The 12,582-nt window shown below is 38.5% G+C and overlaps 1 protein-coding gene across 1 annotated transcript in view; it reads right to left on the bottom strand.

Moving 5' to 3' along the window:
• Positions 1–9,798, bottom strand: part of wnt7bb (wingless-type MMTV integration site family, member 7Bb) — an 83,486-nt gene extending 73,688 nt beyond the window's left edge. The window contains exon 1 of the mRNA XM_051100354.1: positions 9,723–9,798. Within this exon, the coding sequence (XP_050956311.1) occupies positions 9,723–9,745 (23 nt within the window). The 5' untranslated portion in view covers positions 9,746–9,798. The remainder of the gene's footprint in view (positions 1–9,722) is intronic.
• Positions 9,799–12,582: the final 2,784 nt, after the last annotated feature.

The following is a 12,582-nucleotide window of genomic DNA, read 5'->3' as shown; positions in this document are numbered from 1 at the left end:
ATACACACTTCATTACTCATTACTGTTTATACAATATTAGATTTTCGCTTTACATTCAGCAGAAAATCTGCTGTAAACGTAGACGTGTGTATTAAACTGTGGCTTGGAGTTCTTGGCGATCACACAGATTTCTTTCACACAGAATCAAAACATGGTACAACCGTTGGTCAGCCTTCGGCCTGGCAGCTAACGCGATACGTGTGGATGTTTTTTAAGACTGATACGCCACCGAGAAACCGAAACTTCATCTTCATCATTCACCTAAGGTCGTTCATCATTAAGGGCGAGAAAAGCGGCGATGCAACATTTTCAGCGGCCTTGTGGGATTATTCACACCCCTGGGTTTGGGTTAGCGTGGTGTAACGCTTGAAATCGAAGCTAGCGCTCCTTGTCAAAGAAAATATAATCACTTGTGACTTTTCCATTATCACATGAAGGACTCACACAATCAATCAAGTTGTTTCGCATTAAACTGGCTACCGTGTGACATCTTAATAACATGATCTCTCTTCAGATAATGACATCTTACCTGGCCAATCCCTGCCTCAGTTAGCTTAGCCTCATTTCTGTGTGTGTTTCCCAAGAAAAAATCATGTTTATTTATCCACAGGAGCTGGTGAAATTGCATTTAACCTGCTAAATAAACTTTTAAAAGGTAGTTCGGTTTCCTAGACTTTCAGATCAGGCTAGGCTAGTCAATTTTGATGGCTTTAGAGTGGTTTTGCGGCTCTTGTCACACAGTCAGGCTCGGAGACCAGCCAGCTAACTCACTAAACACCAGCTGGCCACAAAAGGAGACGATTTTTAATGCAGAACTGACTTCCATAAACACGTTAGCGCCATTCAAAACATGCTACTTTGCCGTTTACCCTGGTGAAAAAAACAGCATATGCTGGTAGGCAGGTTTTGATGCTGGTTTAAGCTGGTCCTGTGCTGGTTTATGCTGGTCCTTGAACAGCAGCATGACCAGCTAAGGACTAGCATAAACCAGCATCAAAACATACTTACTAGCGTATGCTGGTTCTTTTAAGTTAACTTCTAAGACAGCATCTTAAATGTTATGAAACCTCAAAAGTAACTGATGTGGAATTCATTAGATAGTCAACAACTAGCCTAGGATAGTTTGTTGGTTTCTTAGACATTCAAATAAGGCTAGGCTGGTCTGTTTTGATGGTTTTAGAAAAGTTTTGTGGCTCTTGTCACATGGCTGACTAGCTAAACACCAGCTTTAAACCAATTAAGATATGCAAAAAACTCTGGTCCAGTTTAAGGTGTTTTTTAATGCGGAAAAAACACATTAGCGCCATTCACAACATGCTACTTTGCCGTTTAATCACTATCTTTTAAGCTAACTTCTAAGACAGCATCTTAAATGTCCTGTAACCTCACAAGTGACTGATCTGTAACTACTAGGCAACAACTAGCCTAGGGTAGTTTGTTGGTTTCCTAGTCATTCAAATAAGGCTAGGTTGCTCTGTTTTGATGGTTTTAGAGAAGTTATGTGGTTGTTGACACATGGTTGACTACCTAGTTGACTAGCCTAGGGTAGTTTGTTGGTTTCCTAGCTTTTTAAATATGGTCTGTTTTCCCTGGTGAAAAAAAAAACAGCATATGCTGGTAGGTATGTTTTGATGCTGGGATGCTGGTTAGGTATGTTTTGTTGCTGGTTTAAGCTGGTCATTTGTATGTTTTGATGCTGGGATGCTGGTTAGGTATGTTTTGTTGCTGGCTTTCTTTTAAGTTAAGCTGGTCATTTGCTGGTTTATTGCTTGTTCCTTTAGCTGGTTTTTGATGGTTTTAGAAAAGTTTGACCTTGTCACATGGCACTGAAACACCAGTTTTTCCACAAAGGAAGACCAATTTAAACCAATTAGTACATGCAAAAAAACCTAGTCCAGTTTAAGGTGTTTTTTAATGCAGAACTGACTTTCAAAAACAAATTAGCGTCATTCAAAACATGCTACTTTGCATGGTTCTTGACCAGCAACATGACCAGCTAAGGACCAGCATAAACCAGCAAAGGACCAGCATAAACCAGCTAAGGACCATCTTAAACCAACTAAGGACCAGCTTAAACCAGCGTCAAAACATACCTACCAGCATATGCTGGTTCTTTTAAGTTAACTTCTAAGACAGCATCTTCAATGTTATGAAACCTCAAAAGTAATTGATGTGGAATTCACTAGATAGTCAACAACTAGCCTAGGATAGTTTGTTGGTTTCTTAGACATTCAAATAAGGTTAGGCTGGTCTGTTTTGATGGTTTTAGAAAAGTTTTGTGGCTCTTGTCACATGCCTGACTAGCTAAACACCAGGTTTTCCACAAAAGACGACCAATTTAAACCAATTAGGACATGCAAAAAACCCTAGTCCAGTTTAAGGTGGTTTTTAATGCAGAACTGACTTTCAAAAACACATTAGCGTCATTCAAAACATGCTACTTTGCCGTTTAATCACTATCTTTTAAGCTAACTTCTAAGACACCATCTTAAATGTCCTGCAACCTCAGAGGTGACTGATCTGGTAATTACTAGGCAACAACTAGCCTAGGCTAGTTTGTTGGTTTCCTAGTCATTCAAATAAGGCTAGGCTGGTCTGTTTTAATGACCAGCTAAGGACCAGCTTAAACCAGCATCAAAACATATGTACCAGCATATAAGGTGGTTTTAAATGTGGAACTGACTTCCAAAAACACATTAGTGCCATTCAAAACATGCTAATTTGCTGTTTAATCACTATCTTTTAAGCTAACTTCTAAGACAGCATCGCAACCTCAGAGGTAACTGATCTGGTATGTTGGTTTCCTAGTCATTCACATAAGGCTAGGCTGGTCTCTTTTGATGGTTTTAGATAAGTTATGTGGTTGTTGTCACGTGGTTGACTAGCTAGTTGAGTAGCCTAGGGTAGTTTGTTGGTTTCCTAGCTTTTTGAATATGGTCTGTTTTCCCGGGTGATAAAAACACCATTTGCTGATAGGTATGTTTTGTTGCTGGTTTAAGCTGGTCCTTCGCTGGTTAATGCTGGTTCTTGACCAGCAACATGACCAGCTAAGGACCAGCATAAAACAGCAAAGGACCAGCATAAACCAGCTAAGGACCAGCTTAAACCAGCATCAAAACATATGTTCCAGCATATGCTGTTTTTTTCACCAGGGTTAATAGTTTTAGAAAATAATTGTGGCTCTTGTCACATGTCTGACTAGCTAAACACAAGCTTTACCACAAACAGAGACCAATTTTAAACCAATTAAGACCTGCAAACCACCTTTGTCCAGTTTAAGGTGGTTTTAAATGCGGAACTGACTTCCAAAAACACATAAGCGCCATTCAAACATGCTACTTTGCTGTTTACTCACTAACTAGGAAGCTAACTTCTAAGACAGCATCATGAAACCTCAGACGTGGCTGACTAGCTAAACCAGCTGCACATTAGTCTGACCACAAAACAAGATTTTAATTAAATCAGTTAAAAGTGGTTTCACAACATGCTTCTCTGCTGTTTACTCACTAACTAAGAAGTTAACTTCTAAGACAGCATCTTAAATGTCATGAAACCTCAAAAGTGACTGATGTGGAATCCACCAGATATTCAACAACTAGCCTAGGATAGTTTGTTGATTTCCTAGCTATTTAAATAAGGCTAGGCTGCTCTGTTTTGATGGTTTTAGAGAAGTTTTGTGGCTCTTATCATATGGCTGACTAAAACCAGCTACACATCAGCGTGACCACAAAACAAGACTAATTTAAACCAGTTAAAAGCGGTTTCAAAACATGCTACTTTGCCGTTTACTCACTAACTAGGAAGCTAATTTCTAAGAGAGCGTCTTAAAATTCATGAAACCACAGAAGTGACTGATTTTGGAATTCACTAGATAGGAAGCAAGAGGTTAAAAGAGGTTTTGTGACCCATCACATGGCCAACTAGCTAAGCACCAGCTTGACCACAAAACAAGCTAAGGACCAGCATAAACCAGCAAAGGACCAGCATAAACCAGCAAAGGACCAGCATAAACCAGCTAAGGACCAGCTTAAACCAGCAGTTAAAATCAGGCTAGTCTGAACTACTTTGATGGATTTAAAGAGGTTTTGTGACCCATCACGTGGCCAACTAGCTAAGCACCAGCTTGACCACAAAACAAGACCAATTTAAACCAGCTAAGACCGGCAAATCACCTTAAAAGATTGTCTTTAATTGCAGGAATAGCTTTTTGAATATGGCCTGTTTTCCCTGGTGAAAAAAACAGCGTATGCTGGTAGGTATGTTTTGATGCTGGGATGCTGGTTAGGTATGTTTTGTTGCTGGTTTAAGCTTGACCACAAAACAAGACCAATTTAAACCAGCTAAGACCTGCAAACCACCTTAAAAGATAGTCTTTAACTGCAGCAATCACTTCCACAATTGCATTAACATAGTTTCCTAGCTGTTTAAATCAGGCTAGTTTGGTCTGTTTTAATCATTTTAGAAAGGTTTTGTGGCCCATCACATGACCAACTAGCTAAGCACCATCTTGACCACAAAACAAGACCAATTTAAACCAGCTAAGACCTGCAAACCGCCTTAAAAGATGGTCTCTAATTGCAGGAATAGCTTTTTGAATATGGTGTTTTCTCCCTGGTAAAAAAAACAGCATATGTTGGTAGGTATGTTCTGTTGCTGGTTTAACCTGGCCCTTTGGTGGTTTATGCTGGTCCTTAGCTGGTTTATGCTGGTTCTTGACCAGCAACATGACCAGCTAAGGACCAGCATAAATCAGCAAAGGACCAGCATAAACCAGCTAAGGACCATCTTAAACCAGCAAAGGACCAGCACAAACCAGCTAAGGACCATCTTAAACCAGCAAAGGACCAGCATAAACCAGCTAAGGACCACCAGCATAAACCAGGTAAGGACCAGCTTAAACCAGCAAAGGACCGGCATAAACCACCAAAGGACCGGCATAAACCAGCTAAGGACCACCTTAAACCAGCAAAGGACCAGCATAAACCAGCAAAGGACCAGCATAAACCAGCAAAGGACCAGCATAAACCAGCAGTTAAAATCAGGCTAGTCTGAACTATTTTGATGGATTTAAAGAGGTTTTGTGACCCATCACATGGCCAACTAGCTAAGCACCAGCTTGACCACAAAACAAGATGAATTTAAACGAGCTAAGACCTGCAAACCACCTTAAAAGATGGTCTTTAATTGCAGGAATAGCTTTTTGAATATGGTCTGTTTTCCCTGGTGAAAAAAACAGCATATGTTGGTAGGTATGTTTTGATGCTGGTTTATGCTGGTTTTTGACCAGCAACATGACCAGCAAAGGACCAGCATAAACCAGCTAAGGACCAGCCAAAATCAGGCTAGTCTGAACTATTTTGATGGATTTAAGGAGGTTTTGTGACCCATCACATGACAAATTAGCTAAGCACCAGCTTGACCACAAAACAAGACCAATTTAAACCAGCTAAGACCTGCAAACCACCTTAGATCAGTTTAAGATTATACATTAGCGCCATTTCAAAACATGATGCTAAACCAATTCAATTATTATTTTTATTTTAAATCAAGGGTGATTGTTTTGTTTGTTTGGTCTGTAATTTTGTGGGCGATCTACTTACAGGTTCATCTGATGTTTACTGACTGCAAGAGGAAAAAGACAAACGTTAGCATTGTATGAATGTGTGTGTTTGCGTGTGTGCGCATTCTGGGACTCATCTTCAAGCAGACGCTGTGTAAACATGACCTCATCGTCAACGTGGATGTCAATGGCATTCTCAGACCTGTTAATAAAGTTGTGTTTTTCAAATGCTAGTGTTTCATTTTCCACATTAGGCTGGTTTTAAATTTGCCATATGCAAAATGAGCTCAGCTCTCAATTTGAACTCAAACAGGCCTGGCTGATGAATTATAAACAATTATTCCACGCTGACTTGTGAAAGCCATTAGGTGCTGTTTTAGGGCCGATGAGTGACAGATGACTGTGACGGGCCACCAGGAGCGTCTGGAAAAGCTGGTGTGAAGACAGAAATCCGCATTTACTAAAGCTACTAAAACTATGGGTACGTGGCATACGACTAAGGAAGATTTAGCCATATTACTGCGATCGAATGAAATGATAAATTGTGCGAGCGAACAACTGCGAAGCATATAAACGTGGTGGAATATCTGGACATTTAATATTGGCCATCTTTGCTCACAGAGACGACGGAACTTTCTCGGCCAATCACCTGAGCCGCAAACATCACGTGACTAACACCGCATTTAAAACCAAACTAAATCTGGTGGTTACCTGGTTTAAGTTGATCTTCATGGATGGATGGCAAACTGACAGGAAAATTAGGCCAAAATATGACAACAAATCCAGGTTTGGAGTTTTTCTTGAACATTTAAATCAACTTTAACAGACTTGAATTGAGAGACTTTAACACACTGCATATTTTTGTTCTGTTCGACTGGTTCTGCTCATTTTCACTGAATTTATTTGCTTTTGGTCAAAATCTGTCAATGGGACGTGGCTGAAGCCTGCAGAAAGTTTTCTGTTGACCAGAGACCCAAAGCGGCCTGACCATCGAGTGCTTTCCCGTCAACGAAAGTAAAAATCATCGGTTGTACTTACGGGAACGTGATTAAATCCCACTACAAATTGTCGGATAGTAAGAAATGAGGACAGTTCAACCCAAAAGACAATAAACTTCAATTGCATTTAGCGTAATTAGGCCTGAAAACCATAATATGGTATTACAAACACATCTCCAGGGCTAAATCAATAAGAAACGTTACGTTTAAGGCTGTTAAGTGCTAGGAAAATATAATTCAGCATCAGCCTACGTCGAGTAAATAGCAGTTTTAGAGACCGCAGCTAGAGATAATTCTTTAATTTCTCTCAGAACTGTATTATGTTGTATTACAAGAATGTTTTGGAAGTTCATGTGGAAAAGCAAGATTGTTTGGGTAACAAAATAAAGATCTCTTTACTTCACGCCTCACGCTGGAACAATGCAATACACAGCGCTGCCATTAGATGTCGCTGTCGCGATTTATATTGTGAAGAACTGCTGCTGGGGATTTCCATTAAAAAGTTATGTTGTCTTTTTCCTATTAGCATGTTTTTGTGTACACAATTACATACGGCAGACCTGTGAATTAAAAATGCAGTTGTCAGGCTGCTTATTTTCAGTATATTAGAAACGAAACACACTGGCATAAAACTAAAAGCCTGTGGCTTTGGTTTTGAGTAACATAGAGCTAGATCATCTCAGAAAGTCCCTGGAAACGCGAAGAAATGTCATATTTTAGAAAAGTAATAAATAAAGTACATAAGCATTAGTTATGACTTATCATTGATCAATACATACAGTTGAAATCAAACGTTTACATGCACAAAATGTTAATTATTTTACCAAAATAAGAGCGATCACACCTGAATAAGATATTTCCCATAAAAGATGTTTACATATAGTCCACAAGAGAAAATAATAGTTGAATTATAAAAATGACCCCGTTCAAAAGTTTACATTTGCTTGAGACTTAATACTGTTGTGTTATCTGAATGATCCACAGCTTTTTTTTTAGTGATAGTTCCTTGTTTGTATGTTCTGAACAGTTAAACTGCCCACTTGTGTTCTTCAGATCCCACAAATTCAAAAATTTCAGCATTTTTGCGCATTTTTCAACAATGACTGTATGATTTTGAGATCTATGTTTTCACACTGAGGGACTCATATGCAACTATTACAGAAGGTTCAAACACGATGCATTTAGAGCCGAGGGTGAAAACTTTTGAACAGAATGGAGATGTGTACATTTTTCTGATTTTGCCCAAATATCATATTTTTTTTCATTTAGTACTGCCCTTCAGAAGCTACAGAAGATGTTTCCCAGAAGACAAAATAAGTTAGATTTACCCTGATCTTCAAATTCAAAAAGTTTTCACCCCCTAGCTCTAAATGCATTGTGTTTCCTTCTGGAGCATCAGTGAGTGTTTAAACTTCTGTAATAGTTGCATATGAGTCTCTCAGTTGTCCTCAGTGTGAAAAGATAAATCTCAAAATCCTACAGTCATTGTTAGAAAGGGTGCAAATACACAAAAATGCTGAAAAACCAAATAATTTGTGGGACCTGAAGGATTTTTCTGAAGAACAGCGGGCAGTTTAACTGTTCAGGACAAACAAGGGACTCATGATCAACTATCACTAAACAAAAAAACAGCTGTGGATCATTCAGTAACAACACAGTATTAAGAATCAAGTGTATGTAAACTTTTGAACGGGGTCATTTTTATAAATTCATAAAATATCATATTCAGGTCAGTACTAAATAAAAAATAACATTCATTTTGTATGATCCTTCTTATTTTGCCAAAATAATTAACATTTTGCAGATTCTGCAGGGTGTATGTAAACTTTTGACTTCAGCTGTAAATATTAGCACCAATTGCTCAGGCTCAGGATATTTGCAAATGCAATGTGGTAATTTGATTTGAATATATATATATATATATATATATATATATAGTACTGTGCAAAAGTCTTAGGCCACTAGTATTTTCACCAGCTAAAACGGTTTAAAGTAAGTTATTTCTATCTTTTGCTGTAGTGTGTCAGTAGGAAACATCAGTTTACATTTCCAAACATTCTGTTTGCCATTAATTGTAATAATCTAGTGAGATTTTTGTTTGCACAAGGAGTCTGACAACAGCCAGTGCTCCACACAGAGATCTGATCTCACCATCATCCAGTCTGTCTCTGGAATGACATGAAGACACAGAACAAACTGACAGAGTAAATCCAGACGAACTGTTTCAACATCTCCAAGATGTTTCAAGAGACCTACCTGCAAAGCTACCTGAAAAACTCTGCACAAGTGCACATAGGGCAAACGCTGCTTTAAACGCAAAGGATGGTCACATCAAATGCTGATTTATTTTAATTAATAGAAGTTCATTGATAAAGAAAATCTATTTATGACATTGTTTTTGACAGGATCCTCATTTTATGTGCCTAACTGCCTAAAAAATTTAACAGTACTGTAGCTTTGTAGGTATAGGTCTCTTAAAGCATCTTGGAGATGTTGCCACAGTTCTTCTGGGTTTAGTCTGTCTCCGTTTTTGCTGTTTCTTAAGACAGACTGGATTGAATGATGGAGAGATCAGATCTCTGTTTGCACAAGGAGTCCGACAACAGCCTGTGCTCCACACAAAAATCTCACTGGATTATTATAATTAATGGCAAAATGAATGTTTAGAAATGTAAACTGATATTTCCTACTGACACACTACAGCAACAGACTTTAACTGACTTTAAACCATTTTTTAGCTGATGAAAATACTAGTGGCCTAAGATTTGTGCACAGTACTGATATATATATATATATATATATATATATATATATATATATATATATATAGACATAAAAAATTGGCAAGGTCATTTTAAGTCCAATTTAAGTTCACTTCTATACTCATAAATCAATGTGCATGCTAAGCCATACACACACTACTATGAAGTAAACAACACAGTTAATTACATTTACAGTGGTATGACTGTAGATAAAACACCATGCATGGTTCTTTTATGGTGAATTTAAATTAGATTTATGAATACTAAATGACCTTTAAAATCCTTTTGATACGACTGATTCATTAAAAAAGACAGGTTTCTAGACTTGCCAGAAACTAGGAAAGTAGTGAGTTACCGACAGTTTCATTGTTCACCAGCAGGTGGCGCGATATGCTCAGTTACCTAGCAGAGAACTTCATGCACATTGTAGTGCTGCACGGAGCGGCCTTTTTTTTCTCTCAGATTACGTCTGTCTCTCGTGTCAGGTTTTAGCAGGGCCCCTCGTCCCCAGAGACAGATTACATTCAAACGCACCATTCAGCGCAAACGACACGCCAAACATACTGAATCACGACCAGCTTTTCCCAAGCGCTCGCCAACTGCTGCACCGCAAAATGAAACGCAGTTACAGCGGCCGGATCGGTGGCAAACACCTGCACATCATTAGTCATTAGATTTGTTAGCGCTCTCGGCTCGGTTTGCACGCACGGATGAAGGTGCACGAGAGAGCACGAGAGAACCCGAGGAACCCGCTGATTGCGCGTGCAGGCGCGCACATCTCCTCTAATTGTGGCGTCTTAAAGTGACGAGAACAACGCCACGCTCGGGGTTCAAAGTGCTGGTAATTAAAGCAGGCCTTTGCGTGTCGCCGTGCCGAGAAATCTTTTGTTTTAATTCGCTTTTAATCAGATAGGACAAGCTGCCGTGATGAGCCGCTGAAAAGACACTCGAGAGAGCTAATGAAAGAAACAGAGAGCAAAGGAAAGGGCGAATTAGGAAAACAAAGAGCTGATTATCATAAGAAAATAGGCTTTGTGCACTTAAAGGAACAGTTCGCCCAAAAATGAAAAAAAATCTGTCATCATTTATTCACCCTCATGTCGTTCCAAACCTGTGAAACACAACATTCGTACAATAAAAGGGCTTTCGAAGTCCAAAAAGACCATGAAAGCACTCGTGCATTATATTCCAAGTTTTCCAAAGTCATACGATAGCTTTGTGCACAAAGCAGACCGAGCTCTGAAATCTGATTTATGCATATGCTTATTCAAGTTACTTAAGGCATGATCAATTACAAGACACAAAAACCAATGGTTTTGAGATGTCAAACCAAATATGGTGCAGCAAGATCAAAATTTAATTCATTATTTGTTGAAAACCACTTTTGGTTTAGATCTTACATTTTAAGTCTTACTATGCAAGGCCCTAATATAGGGACATTGAGAGAAAAATTAAATTGTAGTGACTGTGTTCTCTTGCAAAAGTTCTGTTCCGTATGCTTGCAAAACTTGCATTCTTTGCAAGCAAGTGTGAAAATGTACGTATGTGTACCTTTTGTGTGTGAGCGCAACGTTTCTCAGAAAATATGTGCCAGCAAATGCAAAAGTCCTGTTAAACGCTAGAAAGTTTATCTTGTGAACGCCAACATTTTGCCAGCAAATGCAAATTTCTCTAGGAGACACAATATTTCTTGGGGGGGGGGGATCACCAAAATTGTTGCCAACACATGTAATGTTTCTAAGGGGAATGTAAAAAGTTTTTTTGCTAGCCAACACAGTATTTCTCAGGAATATGTATGTTTTGCGTAAATTTTTAAGACAAAAGTTTAACGTGAATGCAACGTTTCTCTGCAACTGCAAAATTTTTGCCAGCAAATGCAAAAATTCTTAGAGGAAAATTAAACTTTTTTTGCTAGCAAATGTAATGTTTTTTGGGGGATGCAAACATTTTGGCAGCAAATGAGAAGTTTCTTAGGGGAAATGTAAAAAATATTTTGTGCAAACATTTGAGCAAACACAGCGTTTCTTAGGGAAATGTAAAGTTCTGCAAGTGTACATTTTTTTCTCTGAGGAGCGCAAACATTTTGAGAACCAACACAATGCTTCTTAGGGCAACGTGAATATTTTGCAAGCAAATGCAAAATTTTTGGGAGAAGACTAAATTTTTGCCAGCAAACGAGTTTTTTTAAAGAAATTTAGAAGTTTTGCATTTGAATGCAACATCTCTCGAGGGTTGCAAAATTTTGCCAGCAAAAGTTTCTTAGGGGAATATGAACATTTTTTTTCTTACTAACAAATGTAATGTTTCTCGGGGAATATAAAAGTTTTGCGAGCGAATGCAACATTTCTTTGGGGATGCAAAAATGTTGCCAACAATCATATAAAGGGGGAGTGTAGAAACATTTTGTGCGAACACCTGAGCGAATCCCATGCTTCTCAGGGTAACAAAGTTCTGCAAGTGTGCACTGTTTTTCAGGGAGCGCAAAAGTTTCGAGTTGAAAGCAAACGCAAAGTTTTCGGGAATTGCTAAATTTTCGCCAGCAAATGCAAAGTTTCTTAGGGGAACATGAACATTGTTTGCTTGCAAACATAATGTAAAAGTTTGCAAGTGAACACAACATTTCTTTGGGAACACAAAAATTTGGCCAGTAAATCAGAAGTTTCTCAGGGGGGTACGATAAAAAATATTTACAATGTGCAAGTGTGTATTTTTTTTTCTCAGAAGAGTGCAAACATTTTGAGAACCAACACAATACTTCTTGGGGCAACGTGAATATTTTGCACACACATGCAAAGTTTATGTGGGGAAGACTGATTTTTTGCCAGCAAAAAAGTTTTTCAAAGAAATTTAGAAATTTTGCATTTGAATGCAATGTTTCTCAGGGTTGCAAAATTTTTGCCAGCAAAAGTTTCTTGGAATATGAACAAAAGTAACTTTTCTTGGGGGAGCGTAAAACTTTTGCACGCGAACGCCACATTTCTTTGGGGATCCAAAAATTTTGCCAGCAATTGTATAAAGAGGGAGCGTTGAAACATTTTGTGTGAACATCTGAGCGAACGCCATGTTTTTCAGGGCAACATAAAATTCTGCAAGTGTGCATTATTTTTTGGAGAGCGCAAAAGTTTTGAGAGCCAACGCAGTGTTTCTTGGGGGAATGTAAAAATTTTGCAAGCAAATGTGAAGTTTCTCAGGAATTGCAAAATTTTCGCCAGCAAATGCAAACTTTCCCTGGGGAATATGAACATTTTTGGCTAGCAAACGT

The sequence above is a fragment of the Labeo rohita genome, chromosome 25, assembly GCF_022985175.1.
Source record: "Labeo rohita strain BAU-BD-2019 chromosome 25, IGBB_LRoh.1.0, whole genome shotgun sequence".
NCBI lineage: Eukaryota > Metazoa > Chordata > Actinopteri > Cypriniformes > Cyprinidae > Labeo > Labeo rohita.
Note: the sequence above shows the minus strand (reverse complement) of the source record. Positions and strands in the feature narration are given on the sequence as shown.